Source organism: Aptenodytes patagonicus, chromosome Z (assembly GCF_965638725.1).
Source record: "Aptenodytes patagonicus chromosome Z, bAptPat1.pri.cur, whole genome shotgun sequence".
In the NCBI taxonomy this organism is placed as follows: domain Eukaryota; kingdom Metazoa; phylum Chordata; class Aves; order Sphenisciformes; family Spheniscidae; genus Aptenodytes; species Aptenodytes patagonicus.
Window position 1 is genome coordinate 65,184,697 of NC_134982.1, and position 14,554 is coordinate 65,199,250.

General features: G+C 40.3%; 1 protein-coding gene across 1 annotated transcript in view; it reads left to right on the plus strand.

Annotated features, from left to right (window-relative positions):
* CAMK4 (calcium/calmodulin dependent protein kinase IV) overlaps nucleotides 1–14,554 on the plus strand; it is a 186,203-nt gene that overhangs the window by 68,338 nt on the left and 103,311 nt on the right. Inside the window, exon 2 of the mRNA XM_076363191.1 lies at nucleotides 10,870–10,948. Coding sequence (XP_076219306.1) covers nucleotides 10,870–10,948 — 79 coding nt within the window. The remainder of the gene's footprint in view (nucleotides 1–10,869; nucleotides 10,949–14,554) is intronic.

Genomic DNA, 14,554 nt, shown 5'->3' on the forward strand with positions numbered 1-14,554 from the left:
GGAAGAGAGAAAGCTGAAGTTGCATTCTTGATTAAATTTACCAAGGAAGAGATTTGAGAAATGTGCTAGGGGGAAGAGGAAAAAGAAGAAAAGTTAAGTCCTTTACTTAATAGGGAAGACAAGAAAATAAAACATTGTGTAGGGGTCTTTGTAAAGGGGTAATAGAATATTAAAGGCCCAGTTAGAGCAGATGTGAGAATATTTAGGTAAGTCAGAGTGCTGATGTCGGTGGTGAGTTGGTGATGTTCACCCCAGAATGCTGAAGAAGGAAACTCTTGGGAGCAAAACCTGACTCTTCAGCTGTTATCCTTGAGAAGTGACTACAGGCAGTGAGGTCCCAAAAGTCTAGAAAAATGCAAAATACAGGTGAGTGAAAAAAGGGGGGAGGGTGATTGAGTCCATAGGTTGTAGTTCAGTAAAGCTCACATCAATACCTGGAAAAATATTGAAACAAGTTATTAAACGATCAATTTGTAAGAGCTTAGAGAGCAGTAAGAGAGAGACAGGCAATACTGGCATGGCTTGGGTTTGTGTGCGTGTGACTCAGTGGGTGCTTTTTGTTTGTTTTGTTTTGCAGAGTGTCCATGGCCTAGGGGATAAGGTGGACATGGTAAATACGGTGTACCTTGACTTCTGGTGAGACTCCTGCAGGGTTGTTGTGCTGGGTTTACGTGGCAAGGTTTTGGTGGCAGGGCTCTGCAGGGGTGGCTTCTGTGAGAAGACACCAGAAGCTCCCTCCATGTCAGACACAGTCGGTTTCAGCTGGCTCCAAGACGGACCCACTGCTGGCCAAAGCTGAGCCCATCAGTGATGTTGGTGGTGCCTCTGTGGTAACATACTTAAGAAAGGGTACAAAACACTGCACAGCAGCAGTGTGAGAGAGAAGTGAGAACAATGTGAGAGAAACAGCCCTGCAGACACCAAGGTCAGTGAAGAAGGAGGGGGAAGAGGTGCTCCAGGCACCGGAGCAGAGGTTCCCCTGCAGCCTGTGGTGAAGACCATGGTGACACAGGTTGTCCCCCTGCAGCCCATGGACTTCCACAGTGGAGCAGATATCCACACTGCAGCCCATGGAGGATCCCATCCCAGAGCAGGTGGACAAGTCCTGAAGGAAGCTGTGACTCTGTGGAGAGTCCATGCTGGAGCAGGTTCCTAGCAGGAGCTGCGGCCCCATGGAGAGGGGACCACGCTGGAGCAGTCCATTCCTGAACGACTGTACCCTGTGGAAAGGACCCACACTGGAGTAGTTCGTGAAGGCCTGTATCCTGTGGGAGGCACCCCATGCTGGAGCAGGGGAAGAGCATTGAGGAGGAAGGAGTGGCAGAGACAAAGTGTAACGAACTGACTGCAACCCCTAGTCCTCATCACCCTCCACTGCTCAGGGGGAGGAGGTAGAGGGGTTGGGAGTAAAGTTGAGTCTGGGAAGATGGGAGGGGTAGGGGAAGGTGTTTTTAGTTTTGTTCTTATTTCTCACCATCCTATTCTATTATTAATTGGCAATAATTAAAAAGAATTTCCCCAAGCTGAGTCTTTTTGCCTGTGATGGTAATTGGTGAGAGATCTCCCTGTCCTTATCTTGATCCATGAGCTTTTCCATCATATTCTTTTCCCCCCGTCCTGTTGATGGAGGCGAAGTGATAGAGCAGCTTGGTGGGCACCTGGCAGCCAGCCATGGTCAACCCACCACAGTCGTGCATGGCATTTTTGTAACTCTGAGAAGGAAGGTGTGGTGACCCCAGCCTCCTGCCCACTTTGTCCCTTGGGGAGGATGGGAGGTGGCACCAGGGTCGGTGGTGGGGAGTGCTCCAGGGTGGCTGCCTCCTCGTGGCAGGGATAGCTCATGACTGGCGCAGCACTGTTCTTGTGTGCATGTGGAGGAAATACAACATTTAGGGCAGGGCTAGACCTACTTAGGTCTTTCCAGCCACCAGAACCAAAGTCTGCCCAGCTGGAAAGGTCAGGCTTTATAGTTTTGGAAGATCAGACCTGACTTGATACCTCCCCCGCGCTTGTAGTAAGTTGGCATTTGGTCATCAGACTTATTAGGACTGCAAAACTTATCACTTTGATGGAAATAACCCCCCACTGACACAACCTGCAGCACAATATATTGCCTTAATGCTATCTTCATTTTCTCAGGAAATCTGTTTTTCTGTTTTATGTATAGTATCAGTGTGCTCCCTGCTGCAGCTTCCTCTTTCTACTGTAGCCTTTTTATTGCAAGAAAATTACAACCAAGTGTAAGTCTGTACATTATTATGATGATGGCAAATTAGGTTTTCTGACTGTTACAAAAATATTAGAAATGACAGATTAAAAGTGCTCCCTATTATGGAAAATCGATTATTTCAGTTCATCTTTTTACTTCAGAAATATAGTATATTTAATGGAGAATATATATAAGTATGATCAGAATTCACAAAATATTACAAAAAGTGTTCATTTAGGGAGCATTGGCAAAATGTAATACACTCCCCCAAACTCTTTTGCATTGCCTGGCTTTCAGTCTTACCTCTTATGATTAGAAATAGCTGTCCCACCTGGTTTAAAGAAGAAAATATACAGAATAGCTAGAAAAAAGCCAAAGAACTTTTAAATTTGCCATATATTAAAATTTTGTTTGTTGTCTTGTGGTAAGAGATCCTGGGTTGGGACTGCACATAAACTTCTTGGCAAAAGCAACTTATTTCAGAGAAGCCATTGCATAGGTGTTGATGATTCAGCACAATATGAACCTCCAAGGAGAAAGCTGCGTAGCTTACCACGTGTAGTCGTTTAATGCAAAGGCCAGTTTGCCTTCTGCACCTGGAGATTGTCATGAAGAGCAGTAATCAATGATGTTGACACCTACTCAAAGTACAGACTGTTTAAAACACTTCCTGATGAAGGAATGTGTCACCAGAGAAAACCAGGCAGACAATTGTGCAATGGCCCAGAAAGGAAGGCCTCGCAACACACTTGCGAAGGTTTTTAAAAGTTTTTACTGCTCAGTGCTCTTTCTCCCTGCATGCACTCTTCATTAAGGTTAAATAAACAATGTTTATTCTTCATTAGTATCTCGTAAGAGGAGGGAGGTGCTTATGACACAGTGGTTTAAACGGTGCTTAAAATACAGCATATGTATTTCCAGGGGAGTTGGGTTCACTGAGCTGTTTCAGTCGTCAGGCTTTGTGTGCTGCTTAGGGAGGGACGGTAGCTGCACAGCGTGTCACCTAGATGGAAAGTGCATGCACACTCTGTGGCCGTGAGAATATGCCTAAGACTGCCAATCCAAGGATTTGGGTCTGCGTCTTGCACAGGTAGTCTAAGCACGTGGTTTTCAAAATTTGCCCTGGTGTTTCCAAAGTTCAGTACCAAGGACAAAAACCTGCATCCTGCTGAAAGCAGTAGGAGTTCACTCAGTTCACTCCTCTACCTCCTTTTCTTTGCTCTCCCTATTTCATTGAACTGCCTAAACATGAGTAGGTAAGTACTCTCCTGTCCCTGAAAAGAGAGGAGCAGCCTCAAAGGAAACGCCATGCTGAATAAAATATTCAAAATCAGTTTCTGGATCTATTGGACTGCAAGAGCTTCATGTCAAAAAATCAACCTTTGCAAGTTCTTTTTCAGCCAACTTTTAGCTGCAAGTTTTTTTCAGAGTTGGTAGGAAAGAAATTGGTTTTCCTATTGAGAATTCCCCTGCTGTTTTAGAAATACAGTTGTTCTTATGTGCAGTCTAACCCAATTTTTTAAAGGGGCTAAAGGAAAAAGAAGAAAGAGTGAATGTATTTTCTATACCTTTTTCTTCCACGGTGCTGTATGAAGTGTTCTGATCTTCAGCTCCTATCTGCATTTCAGCAGTCTTGAAGCTTTGTTCAGGAACGAGCTTTCTGAAAGTTGAGTTACACCAAGGAGAGCAATGTACACACAGTAAAGCAGTAACCTCTGAAATTCAATGTAGTTCAAATTTTGCTTCCACGTTTTCAAATTAAGGTCCGAGATAATGATTCTTGCTCTTTTAGTAAGTCTGGGTCAGCTGTATTCTTCCATTCAACAAAAGGTAGGGAAGTCAGATTTGTCAAAATGCTTTATGATATGCAGTGTTGGTAGTCTGTTTCTGGTCCCAGTGTTCACCCACCAGCTAAATAGAGAATTAAGAATTTTAGGTGGGAGAAATAATCTAATGTTAACATAGATAGTATAGAATGCAGCTAATTTAACCCCTAGCTGAATGCCTACTGTTTTAAAAGGCAATAATGTCAGGTGTAAGCCTTTAGACTCCTTGTGGGATAGAGGTCTTTTTCTATAAATTTCCTGCAATACTTGGAGATGGAGCCCCACTGGAAGCTAGTGAGAAATATGCTGCTGCAGTCCCAGCAGGAATTAGGAGCTACTGGTCCAGCCACTGCAGCAGGGGTGGCTTGGACTGCTGCATTTTAATTAGTGTTTCACCAGCCAACCTAGCCCACATCTAAAGGATTACAGTTCTACAAATTGTTATCTGTGGAAGTTACAGGTTCAAGAATATTGGCAAGCATTAGTTTGATTACCGTTTATTTAAAAACAGTGTATGTCTTTTGTTGGGAATGTGCTTATGTAAGGCTCCTTTGTTTGTCTGCTGTATGCAGTGGAGGCTGAATATCGGAAATATCTTGTTGGTCTATTGCATTGCCTTTGCGGGCCAGCCTGACCAGGAATCGATTGCTGAAAAGTCCTTTCACCTCAAATATTAGAAAATCAACACAGCAGCTAAAAGTCATAGAATCAAAATCTGAGAAGGTATGGATGTTTTTCTTGTCAAAATCAAACCAGACAGAACTCTGGAATGCAATGGAATTAGCTTTCCTTTCCAGAACTGTGGATGTTTTTCCCACCAGCCTTGCCTTCTTCAAAAATTAGTTTTATTCCTTATCTAGTGTGGGAGTTCAAGGTTTTTTTCCCCTTACATTATGTTCATTTTGTGAAATTTTCCATTCTTTTTACAAGTTGTGAAATAATGAGGGGGAAGGGAGGGCTGCAGTTGCATGTAATTGCCTGCAAGTCCTGTATATGTAGATATTGATGTTTAGAAGAAGCTTTTAGATCAGATTTGAATAACTTAAGAATTGCTTGTAAGTCCACTGTAGAAAGAAATTTTGTTTTGATACACTTTCACATGAAATGCAAGCTGTGAGAATTTCTGAATTTACGTGTATTTTCTTTTTTAAATGAAGGCAATAGTAGTAATGCCATGGAATAATGCATTTTTTAAGCGTAATTTTCATTTGTATGTATGTCAACAGCTTTGTCAATGATTTTTTTATTCTGTCCAGTCTTCAACTTCAAACAGGGCATTTAATTTTGAAGTCTAGGAACAGTAATTTCATTCCTATAAACCCATTTTGACCTTCTAGTGTATATATAAGAAAGAATGAATTAATGTGTTTTAACTTTACACTTCTGTAAACTGTACAAAAAAAAAAAATCAGTATTCTTTATGAAAATCAATACTGGACTTTTAATCTGTTACTGCAGTTTTGGCAGCACAGATTTCCATGGCTCTGAAATAGGTACAGTTTTCTTGGGACCATTCATTCTTTCACCTGATTTGTTTGGAGAAGCTAGATTGTGTAATCATTCTTTGACTGCATGAAGCACAAACTAATTTATTTTTCAAAAATCAGTTCAGAACTCAAGGAATTTAATCCAAATGAAATTTACAGGAGATTACCTTGAGGACTGTATTTGTACTGAGTTGATTCAAAATGCAGTATAAAACCTGGGATGAGTGGGCATGGTATGGAGATACTGACCTACTTTTTGAAAGAACCAATTTTCCTACTTCCAGTGAAAATACTGTCAGTGACTGTTTATTTTATTATAAAAACTGCAGCTCTAGGAATTCACCTTTCCTACGTACCTGTGACCAAATAAACGTCTGGCTGTGTTTCATTTTGGTTCCCATTCCTGTCTCAGAGGCAGAAACTTTTTGTGGGTGTGTGGGAGAAAAGGCTTTTTCCAACCTGGCTCAAATTCTGTGTCTTTTCTTGCCTTGGCTTTTCTATCTCTGCCAGTCTCCACTGCGGGTCCAGCCTGATCCTGCAAATTCCATTTTCTCCTTTATGTGCAAATTCTGCTGATCACTTCCACCTCCTTAACACCCCTCCTGGGCGTCCCTGCCTTCCTTCCATCTGTGCTGACACCACTATTTTTGACTGCATGTACTTGAAGTGTGACCGTGCCTTTTCTCTCGGCTTTGCAGTCTGGACTCCTTAGCACAGGCAGAGCGCTATGGTGCTGTTGCCCAATCTCTGAAACAGTGTCCTTCTAAAATAATTGTGAATTCAATAACATCTGAGGATAATAACATGAAAAATAATCCCGAATACTCAACAAAGTGTATATTAGGGGGGCAAAAAGTTTTACACATACATTTTTAATATTTTTAAAACATTTTTCAAATTTATGTGGAAAACAACACACATGCAGAGCTCAGTCATTGAGTTTTAGTCTAATTTCACATATTAAGTGGTACTTTCAATACTTTAAATTTTTCATGCAGTCATTGGACTAATGGCTGAGTTTATTATGTCACTGAAGCGTTTGTACTGCGGGAAAACTAGTTCTGTGCTAATACTGAGTTGGTGTGTAGCAGCTGTGATACATTCCATGCACAGGACATCATGAGGTTTCTCATGAGTTGTCATTGTCCTCGTTGTAGGCAGCATCACATGGAAGTGAGTGTTTTTATTGTCCATTAGGACCAAGTAGTTAAGATGTATGCATTATTTTTAGGTTTTTTCTAAGTTCAAAACTGGATATAGAAACATATTTGTGTAGTAAAGCGTATAGCATACATAGTAAAGTGGTTTGGGGGTTTTTTTGTTCTTTAGCATGTTCAGTTATATGTGAGCTTTTAAAAGTAAATCTTTAAGAGAATCATTAAGCAGCTTTCCAGACAGAAACACATATGTCAGTAAAAGAGAATGACAATGTTTTCAACAATGTAGGAATTCTAATTTTTACAATTCTCTAACTTGGCCAACTATATATTCCAAGAATATGCCTTTTTTTATATTGTTCCAGCCAACTTAAAATAATTTATGTTTTGAATTTAGGCAGCCTTTTCTAGGCAGAGATGCAAAAAAGCAACAGCTGGATGCTCCTTTAAGCCTAGTTTTCTTTAAAAGTAAGTAAGTGCAGGCTTACGTACACAAATATGTATAATAAAATATTTCTTACAAGTATAAGTGTGTGTATATATGTATGTATGTATGTATTCACCAACTACAAAGAGGGAAGAGCTGGCAGAATCAATTCTAAATATGCCAACACAATGTCGTGAGTAATCTTGTGGTTGGACTCATCTGGAGTATGGGAGACTTAATTTCTGGTTTCTAGTCTGAATTGGGAGTGGGTTGCTTGTCAGTGACACACTGCAATGTACTTTTGCAAGTGATTATTCGCTGCTTTGGCTTAGGGTCCTCTCAGTTTCTTCCGCTGAAACTGTTCATGCTGTAGGATTAAATATTCCCTAGTATCGGTATCTGCTGCTTATCAAATAAGTGCCTTAACCATTGAGTATAGGTGATCTCTTTCTATAGCACCATTAATATTTATCATTCAGATGAAGTGGAACACCACCTGCAGAGAATGGGACATTGAGAGGCCCGTGGTCTGTCTATCTGGCCATAAATTTCATGCCTGTAGAAAGTGACATGTTGCCACAAGAATTCTTGGTTTCTGCCTACTTGTGTTTTCTGACCAAATGTATCAATGAAATGTTTAGTTGATACAAATTCCAGACCAGGTTCTGAGAGCCCGGTTGATGGCACTCAAGGTTTGATGTTGAAAAACTTAAGGGCAAGAGGTTACAATTAGCAGCCTTCTGAGCTTTTCAGTTGCACATGAGATTTTTGCAGCTGAAGCTTTCCACTGCTCTTTGGTGATGAAAGCTTGAATGGCTCCAGTTATATTGGTGACCTTCCAAGTCATACAGGCTTGGGAAAGCTTTATGTGCTGACGCAGCAGAAGGCTCAGTCATCTCCAGCAGGAAGCCAAAATAAGCAAAGCAAAATGCCCTTATTTGCACAAGGCAGTTCTGTTTGCACGTTTACATTAAGACCCATAGGCTGCTTCCCCTCCCTTCTTTTTTTTTTTTAATGGGAAGAAGCAAAGAGATCCTGTTATCACCAAAGAGACAAGGAATCAGGTCTGTACTAGTAATGGCTGTCTGCTAAGCCATTAGCAGGCGTGGTGTAAGCAGGTTGCTATCCTGTTCCTGAGTCCTGGTGCTGGTTTCTGGCATGGAAGAGGAAGGCAGTGTTAGCTGTTAGCTTGGTGATTTTCCTGGCTGCTGGGAACATGTCTGTCAGAGCTGGGCATAGGCACATAAAGAGAACTCTCTGAGAGCGTTCCCAAGTCTTGTGGTATCTTGTCATCATTTTTTCCCCAAATTAGGACTCCAGGGACATGCTGTCAGAAATCTTTACAATAGGGAATGATTTCTAAACTAGCCCCTCTGTGTGTTTTGAACGGTGACTAGTGAGCCTGATGGCAAACTGCTCATCTGGACATGCCTTCATAAATTTCCGGTCTCTCCGGACTGTCGTATGCCTCTTTCGAGGATTATGCTGCCTCTCTTCCAGCTTTGGGTACAGTCAAATGAACTGTTGAAGGTAGTGCCATGCTACCCCTGCTGGTGTAGCTGTCCATCTCCTCACTAAGCCAGTTCTGTTAAATCATCAGAGATGTTTTAGTGGCTAGGTTTTTATTGACGTGGAAGACTTTGCAGAGCTAGCTTACAAACTGGTAAAGCAAGCACTGACAATAGCATTACTGAGAGACAGTGACTGCCCTCCATCGCTGCAGGAGCAGCGAACACCTGGAGATGTGCACAGGAATGGTAATCTATTTATTTGGATCATCAGCTGCATAGCTTATCTAATTGTGCTCTCAACCAAATAAAATAATTTCTAGAAGGTGTGCTGCCTACTTAGAAAGAGCGTATGTAGACTAACGAGTTTAATGTTTATATTGCACTCTGAATATGTGAAGCAGGATACAGGAACGATTTGCAGTTTATGCAGTGATTTCCCCATTACAGTGCTGTAGTGAAATACTGGAGGTATAAACCTTGCCACAGCAGGTCCTTAGAATTTTATCTTTTAACATTTTTGGTTGTACTTAAAAGATGTGAGGGTTTTTTTGATGTGGTGTATTTTTTTCTTCTTGCTAAATAGAGCCTTTTGAGACTTGGCCAAGGAGAGGAGATCTAATTAAATTCATGTAATGATTCTGGGAGTCACTGAGGCTTGCAGTACTCCCACACATTTATCACCACACTGTTATGAGAGACAAATCATTTTAGCGTTTGAGATGAAGTGAAGATTACTTTATGTGTGTCTGATGCACACAAGCCCTCAGATGATTGAGCTGCGTAACCCTTGCTGTAGGTGACCTTTCCTGATGAAGAGGTCTTTCTGCAATAAATCTTCTCAATCAAATGGCAGTTCTTGTGCTCACTCATGTACTCATAAAAATATGGACATGCCTACTCAGAGCACTATCTGGCACCTGTGCCCGTGCTGAGGAAGGAGAAGTGCAGAGCATGCATGGCGGTTTTGTAGAGCAGTGCACCCAGAATAATAAACCCTGTTTTCACAGCTTTATTCATGAAGTCAAACATGGCTATGCCATTCCACTGTTTAAAAGAAAGCTGCCTGTGTCATTCTGCAGTTCGTGGTCATCTCCTATAGACATACTGAGATGGGTTTCTTCTCGTTCAGAGATCTGCAGTTCAATTTGGTGTGTGGTATACATGAAAACCTTTCACTGCAGAGTGGCTGTGTGCAGTTCTGCAATGTATGTTATTCGGGAAGTCATGTAGGGTAGCAGCAGTCCCGTCTAGCTTAAAAATCTGCAGCTATTTGGAAGTGCTGAGTCTTAGAGTGGGTGACAAATCTCCTGAGGACAGGAGGCTTCCAAAAATGCCTTAAATCCAGTGCTGACATGTAGCACTTCAGTGCATCTATTTTGATGGCAGCTGACACTGGGTTGTTCAGCGGCATCTAAAAGTAAATGTAGTAGAATATAAAGGTATTTGAATTGTTTGTAACCATTAGGATTTTGCCAGAGGTTTTTCGTCTCTTTAGCTGATTCATAGAGTACAGGTCCCTTCCGTGATGGTAACAAGTAGAGCACAGCAAGTAACCTCAGCAGCTGAGCCTGCATCTAGAGACTGTCTAGCCCAACCTCCCAGAGAAGTGCCTTCCAACCAGCAGAGCCATAATTTTGTATTAGCACATGCAAGTGCATACACCTTGAAGGCAACCAGAAGATGTAAGCCCAGTTCAATTTTGTTATGAACAAGCCCCACCAGTTTCCGCTGAATTAGCTGAAAGTGCTGCTCACTCCATCTGGTGCCGAATTTGGCTCTTTGGGGAATTGGGCAGGGAGCAGCACAATAATTGTCTCTTCTCTTCTTTTCTGTCTCACTCCCCATTACTGCCATCAACAGTTAGTAAAAAACCTCAGTGCAACTAATTGTTGCAAATGGGTTGCCTTAACAAAGACAAAATATGTTGTCACGGATTTGGGGCCAGATTATGTTCCTTGCTACCCTGAGGAAACCTCCAGGATGTGTCAGGAGCCAGAAAAGGTGTGTCCAAGAGGCGTCTTGAGTTCTTGCAAGTTCTGTTGGCTGAATAACCACTGAAGTTCACTGGTTCAACAGAGAGCAGTTTTTACACTGTTTTTTTGATTGCATCTGTGGGGAAAAATGAGTTATTTTTGCCCAAACTGGGAGGAGTAGAAAATGTAGTTTCAGCTAGGCAATTCTGTTTATTGACATATTCGAAGAGGCGTATGTACAACTATTCTTCCTTTTTTTTTTTTTTTTTTTTAATGTAGTGGGGCTACATCCATTGTCTACAGATGCAGGCAGAAAGGGACCCAGAAACCTTACGCCATCAAAATGTTGAAGAAGACAGTAAGTCGTTTTGTTTTGTTTTGCTTTGCTTTGGGATATGTTTGGGATTTTCTCGGTGCAGTTTCTTTGTGGGGGGGAAATGGGCTAGATTAAGGACGCCACTAAGCTTGTATTTTCTGTGACTGAGCTTCTTCCGCTCCTCATCATTAAAACAGCTTTTAGGGGTAACAGTACTCTGTTGGGAATGCCTTATCCCCACAAATCTTGCTTGTACCTTCATCTGGTGTTGTCTGTATAGACTTAGGTTTGGGCAAAACTTTTTAGACAACAGTATCTTTTTCTTTCACTATGGAAAAGAAACAGGTTCTGAATCATTTAAATGTTCTATGATTTCATTTTGCTTTAATATATTGTTTTGCTCAAAAAATATCATTACATGATTTATCTTTTTCAGAAGCTGATTAAAACACCAATTCAAACTAAAGTAAAATTAAATATTTCATGCAGGTTTTTTTCCCCTACAAAATTGCAAGAGAACCAGTTGAGACATCACTTATTTTTAGAGCTCCATATATGTCACACTTCTACCACAGCTATTTTTGTGTGTGTTACAAAATAGACGGTGGAAAGCATGAAGAGAGACTAGAGAGGAAAGGCTAGTAATGGATTGAGAGACTTCAAGCAGAAAGAGAGTGTGGGGGATAGGGTAGAGCAGTTCATGTTCCTAAGAGGGGGAGAGAAACTTGAGAGGAAGCAAGCAAGCTGTGAGGCATGGACATGATTTTTATTCATGAGTGGTTTTGATTCAGTTTATTCCAGTTTTGAATCACATTATTCCATAAAGTTCAGGAATGTTCACATGTAGCAACGTAATGATGGGTGGGTGGGTAGGCATAAACATGTCTAAGTGGTGAATTAACTGGTGGTCTCTGTGCAAGACATAATAAGTGGGTTCCACATGAGTAAAATGTTGACATTAATTTGTCATCTTTGAAAGTAAGCCGAGGTTTAAACTGGCACAGAAATTCAGTTGTGTGTGCTGCTTTTGAATTTGCATCTGGTGCATTGGAGGAAGCAGAGCATGTGAGGAGCTTGCATTTCTGCAGCCTACGCTCGGTCTTTCCTATGGAAATGCAGAGAACTTAATTTTTAAGTTTTTATCAGTTCTTTATGCCAGCGATTCCCATAATGTTTTAGGAGTATACTTTTTTATAATTCTCATTCTGAAGTGCACTAGGAAGAATGATATTACTTAAAAATATTTCTTTGCCTTTTTTTTGGCCTTTGTGGAGATTAATTCATATTCTCAATGGTCACATTAATACTAGATCCATCTATTTGTGTCCAAAACTATTTAATTTAGACTTTTGGTGGACTTATTGTGCACAGATTTTTTTCAAAAGTATAGGAAGAATGGCAAGCAAGAAGAATATAAGAATATGGTTATGTAAATTGTTTGCACAGCAGCAATAGTTTGGCTTAATGCAGCCTTGATTATATTAGCAGTGTGGTTAAGCAGTTCTTGCAACCGAGTTGTTCCCAGTGTAATGGATACACTTTGGGACGTTTTGTTATGAGAACAAGTGATTCTATTACATAACGGAGCTTATTTGTATAATTGAGAACATGGGAGGCGATACTGTAAGGAGGTGCCACTGCTTGTGTCTGTGTGCCATGAGCTACTGTAACTCCGTTCCAATTTGGAGTCGTAATTATTATCACAGAGACAGAACTAACTGTGTGTTACAGTGCTCCCACAGCAGGAGGCCTGATCTTTGCTCAGAGTATCTCAGTGTAAAAATAACCAAACGTGGGCCAAATCATATACCAAAATGTTGATCGGCTTAAGTTTCCTGTTGGCTTTTTTTAAACAGTTAGAAAAAACAGATGGCAGTTCAATAGTGGAGGAAAAGTGATGGGAGAAAAAGAGGAAGAGCCTGTGACTGCTTTTGATGCAGAGTCCCATTTCTTCAGTTCCCTTTCTTAAATGCACATAAGGGAGCTCTGAAGAGCACAAGAAATTAGAAGACAACAAAAGAAGGCGGCAAAAGAGCAAATACTCTGATTTTTCCATTCAAACCGACTGACTTTAAACACTGCACCGTACAAGACTAACTCGCTGAGGAAGAGTGTCTGTAAAAATAGGGTGAGGGCCAGGGAGAGGGTGGTCAGCTTGTTCTGGAAGTGGTAGCAAGTGATGTGTGATTAGGAGTCTGGTGGCTGACTGACAGCTCCAGATTTGTAAATGCTGATCACTAGAGTACCGTAATTTGAAGTAAAGCATTAGAAATTATTACTTTTGTCCCGTGGGAACAGCTCAGATAAGAAACAAATGATCCTTTTGGATTGACATAGTGTGCTAGGAACAGACTGCAAGAAACATAAAATGCCTATTAGTGTTCTTTTCATTTAAATAATAAGATTAATTTTTCATTTTGCCTGACTAATGCATTCTCATTTAAGAGCAAGTAAAATTCTGGGCAAGACATATCAGCCAATTCCAAGAATACACACTTGTGAAGAGATGTGAGTTCTTAGGAGATTCTGTAATTAGTATTTCTTCACCATCTAGCTTAATAATATAGTATTCTTAGATTATTTGCTCAGTTCTGTTTGTTTTTTTCCTGACTGCTAGTTAAGCCAACAAAGAGAAACAGGAGAAAACATGTTTATGCAAACCTTTTATTGTCAATAAAATAATATTTTGGGAATATTTTATTTCAATTTAGAGGTTCAATCATTCTTAACCATTAATTAAAATTTTATATACAGTTCCAAAAGGAGGAGAAAAATGCTTTTTTGCTGGTTCAAAACTACTGAAACAGAATGCTTCAGTTCGCTGTTTTGTTTTGGTTTTGTCAAATTCAGCCCAAGTTTAGTAGTAGTTTTGGATCCTTTAAGTTACACTTTTGGTGAATAAAATTCAGTTCAAAGAACACTTCTGGTTCTTACTCCTGAAGTGTCTGACTGTCAAAGTTAGGAAACTGACAGGCAAATTAGGACCTTAACTTCCAGAGCAGCTAAAAGACAACTGTTAAAAGGGCTAAAGAGGTCCAAAGAAAAATTGATGTATGTATTAGTGCGAAAAAAGCTCTCAGATAATGTATAAGAAATTAAATTTGGAATTGTTGTTAACAGATACAAAAAGAAATATGTTTATAAAACAACATCTATGGGCAGGTGAATAAGCATGCTAAATTATCGCCTTTGATTTGCTCATCCAATTTCTTAAATTCCACACAGGTAATAAATATAAAGGTTTGAATCATGTAATTTCTTTGTGGGGAAATCCATTTCATGAAGCAAGAAAGACGCAAAAGCAGAGCATACGACACTTCAGAAAAACTCATCAAATGAGCAAAGTACAGTGATGAACTTTTACACTTGCAATTGCAAATATGAGGTTGGTTTGCTTTTCACCACGCAGTTTACCTCTGCTTGATGATTCAGTGCTTAAGAAAAATGAAGTCTCTTTAGGATACACTTTACAAATATGATTGTTACTACTCTAAGCCGAGACTTAAAAATTATGTGAGATTTACAACCAGTCATTCTGGAGCAGTTGTTGTTGCAAACAACATATAGCACATGGATCATATTGGAAGAGCACAGGATTCTTGAAGGAAGCAAACATATTTATTATGTGCTATTTATGAAGTGAAACCT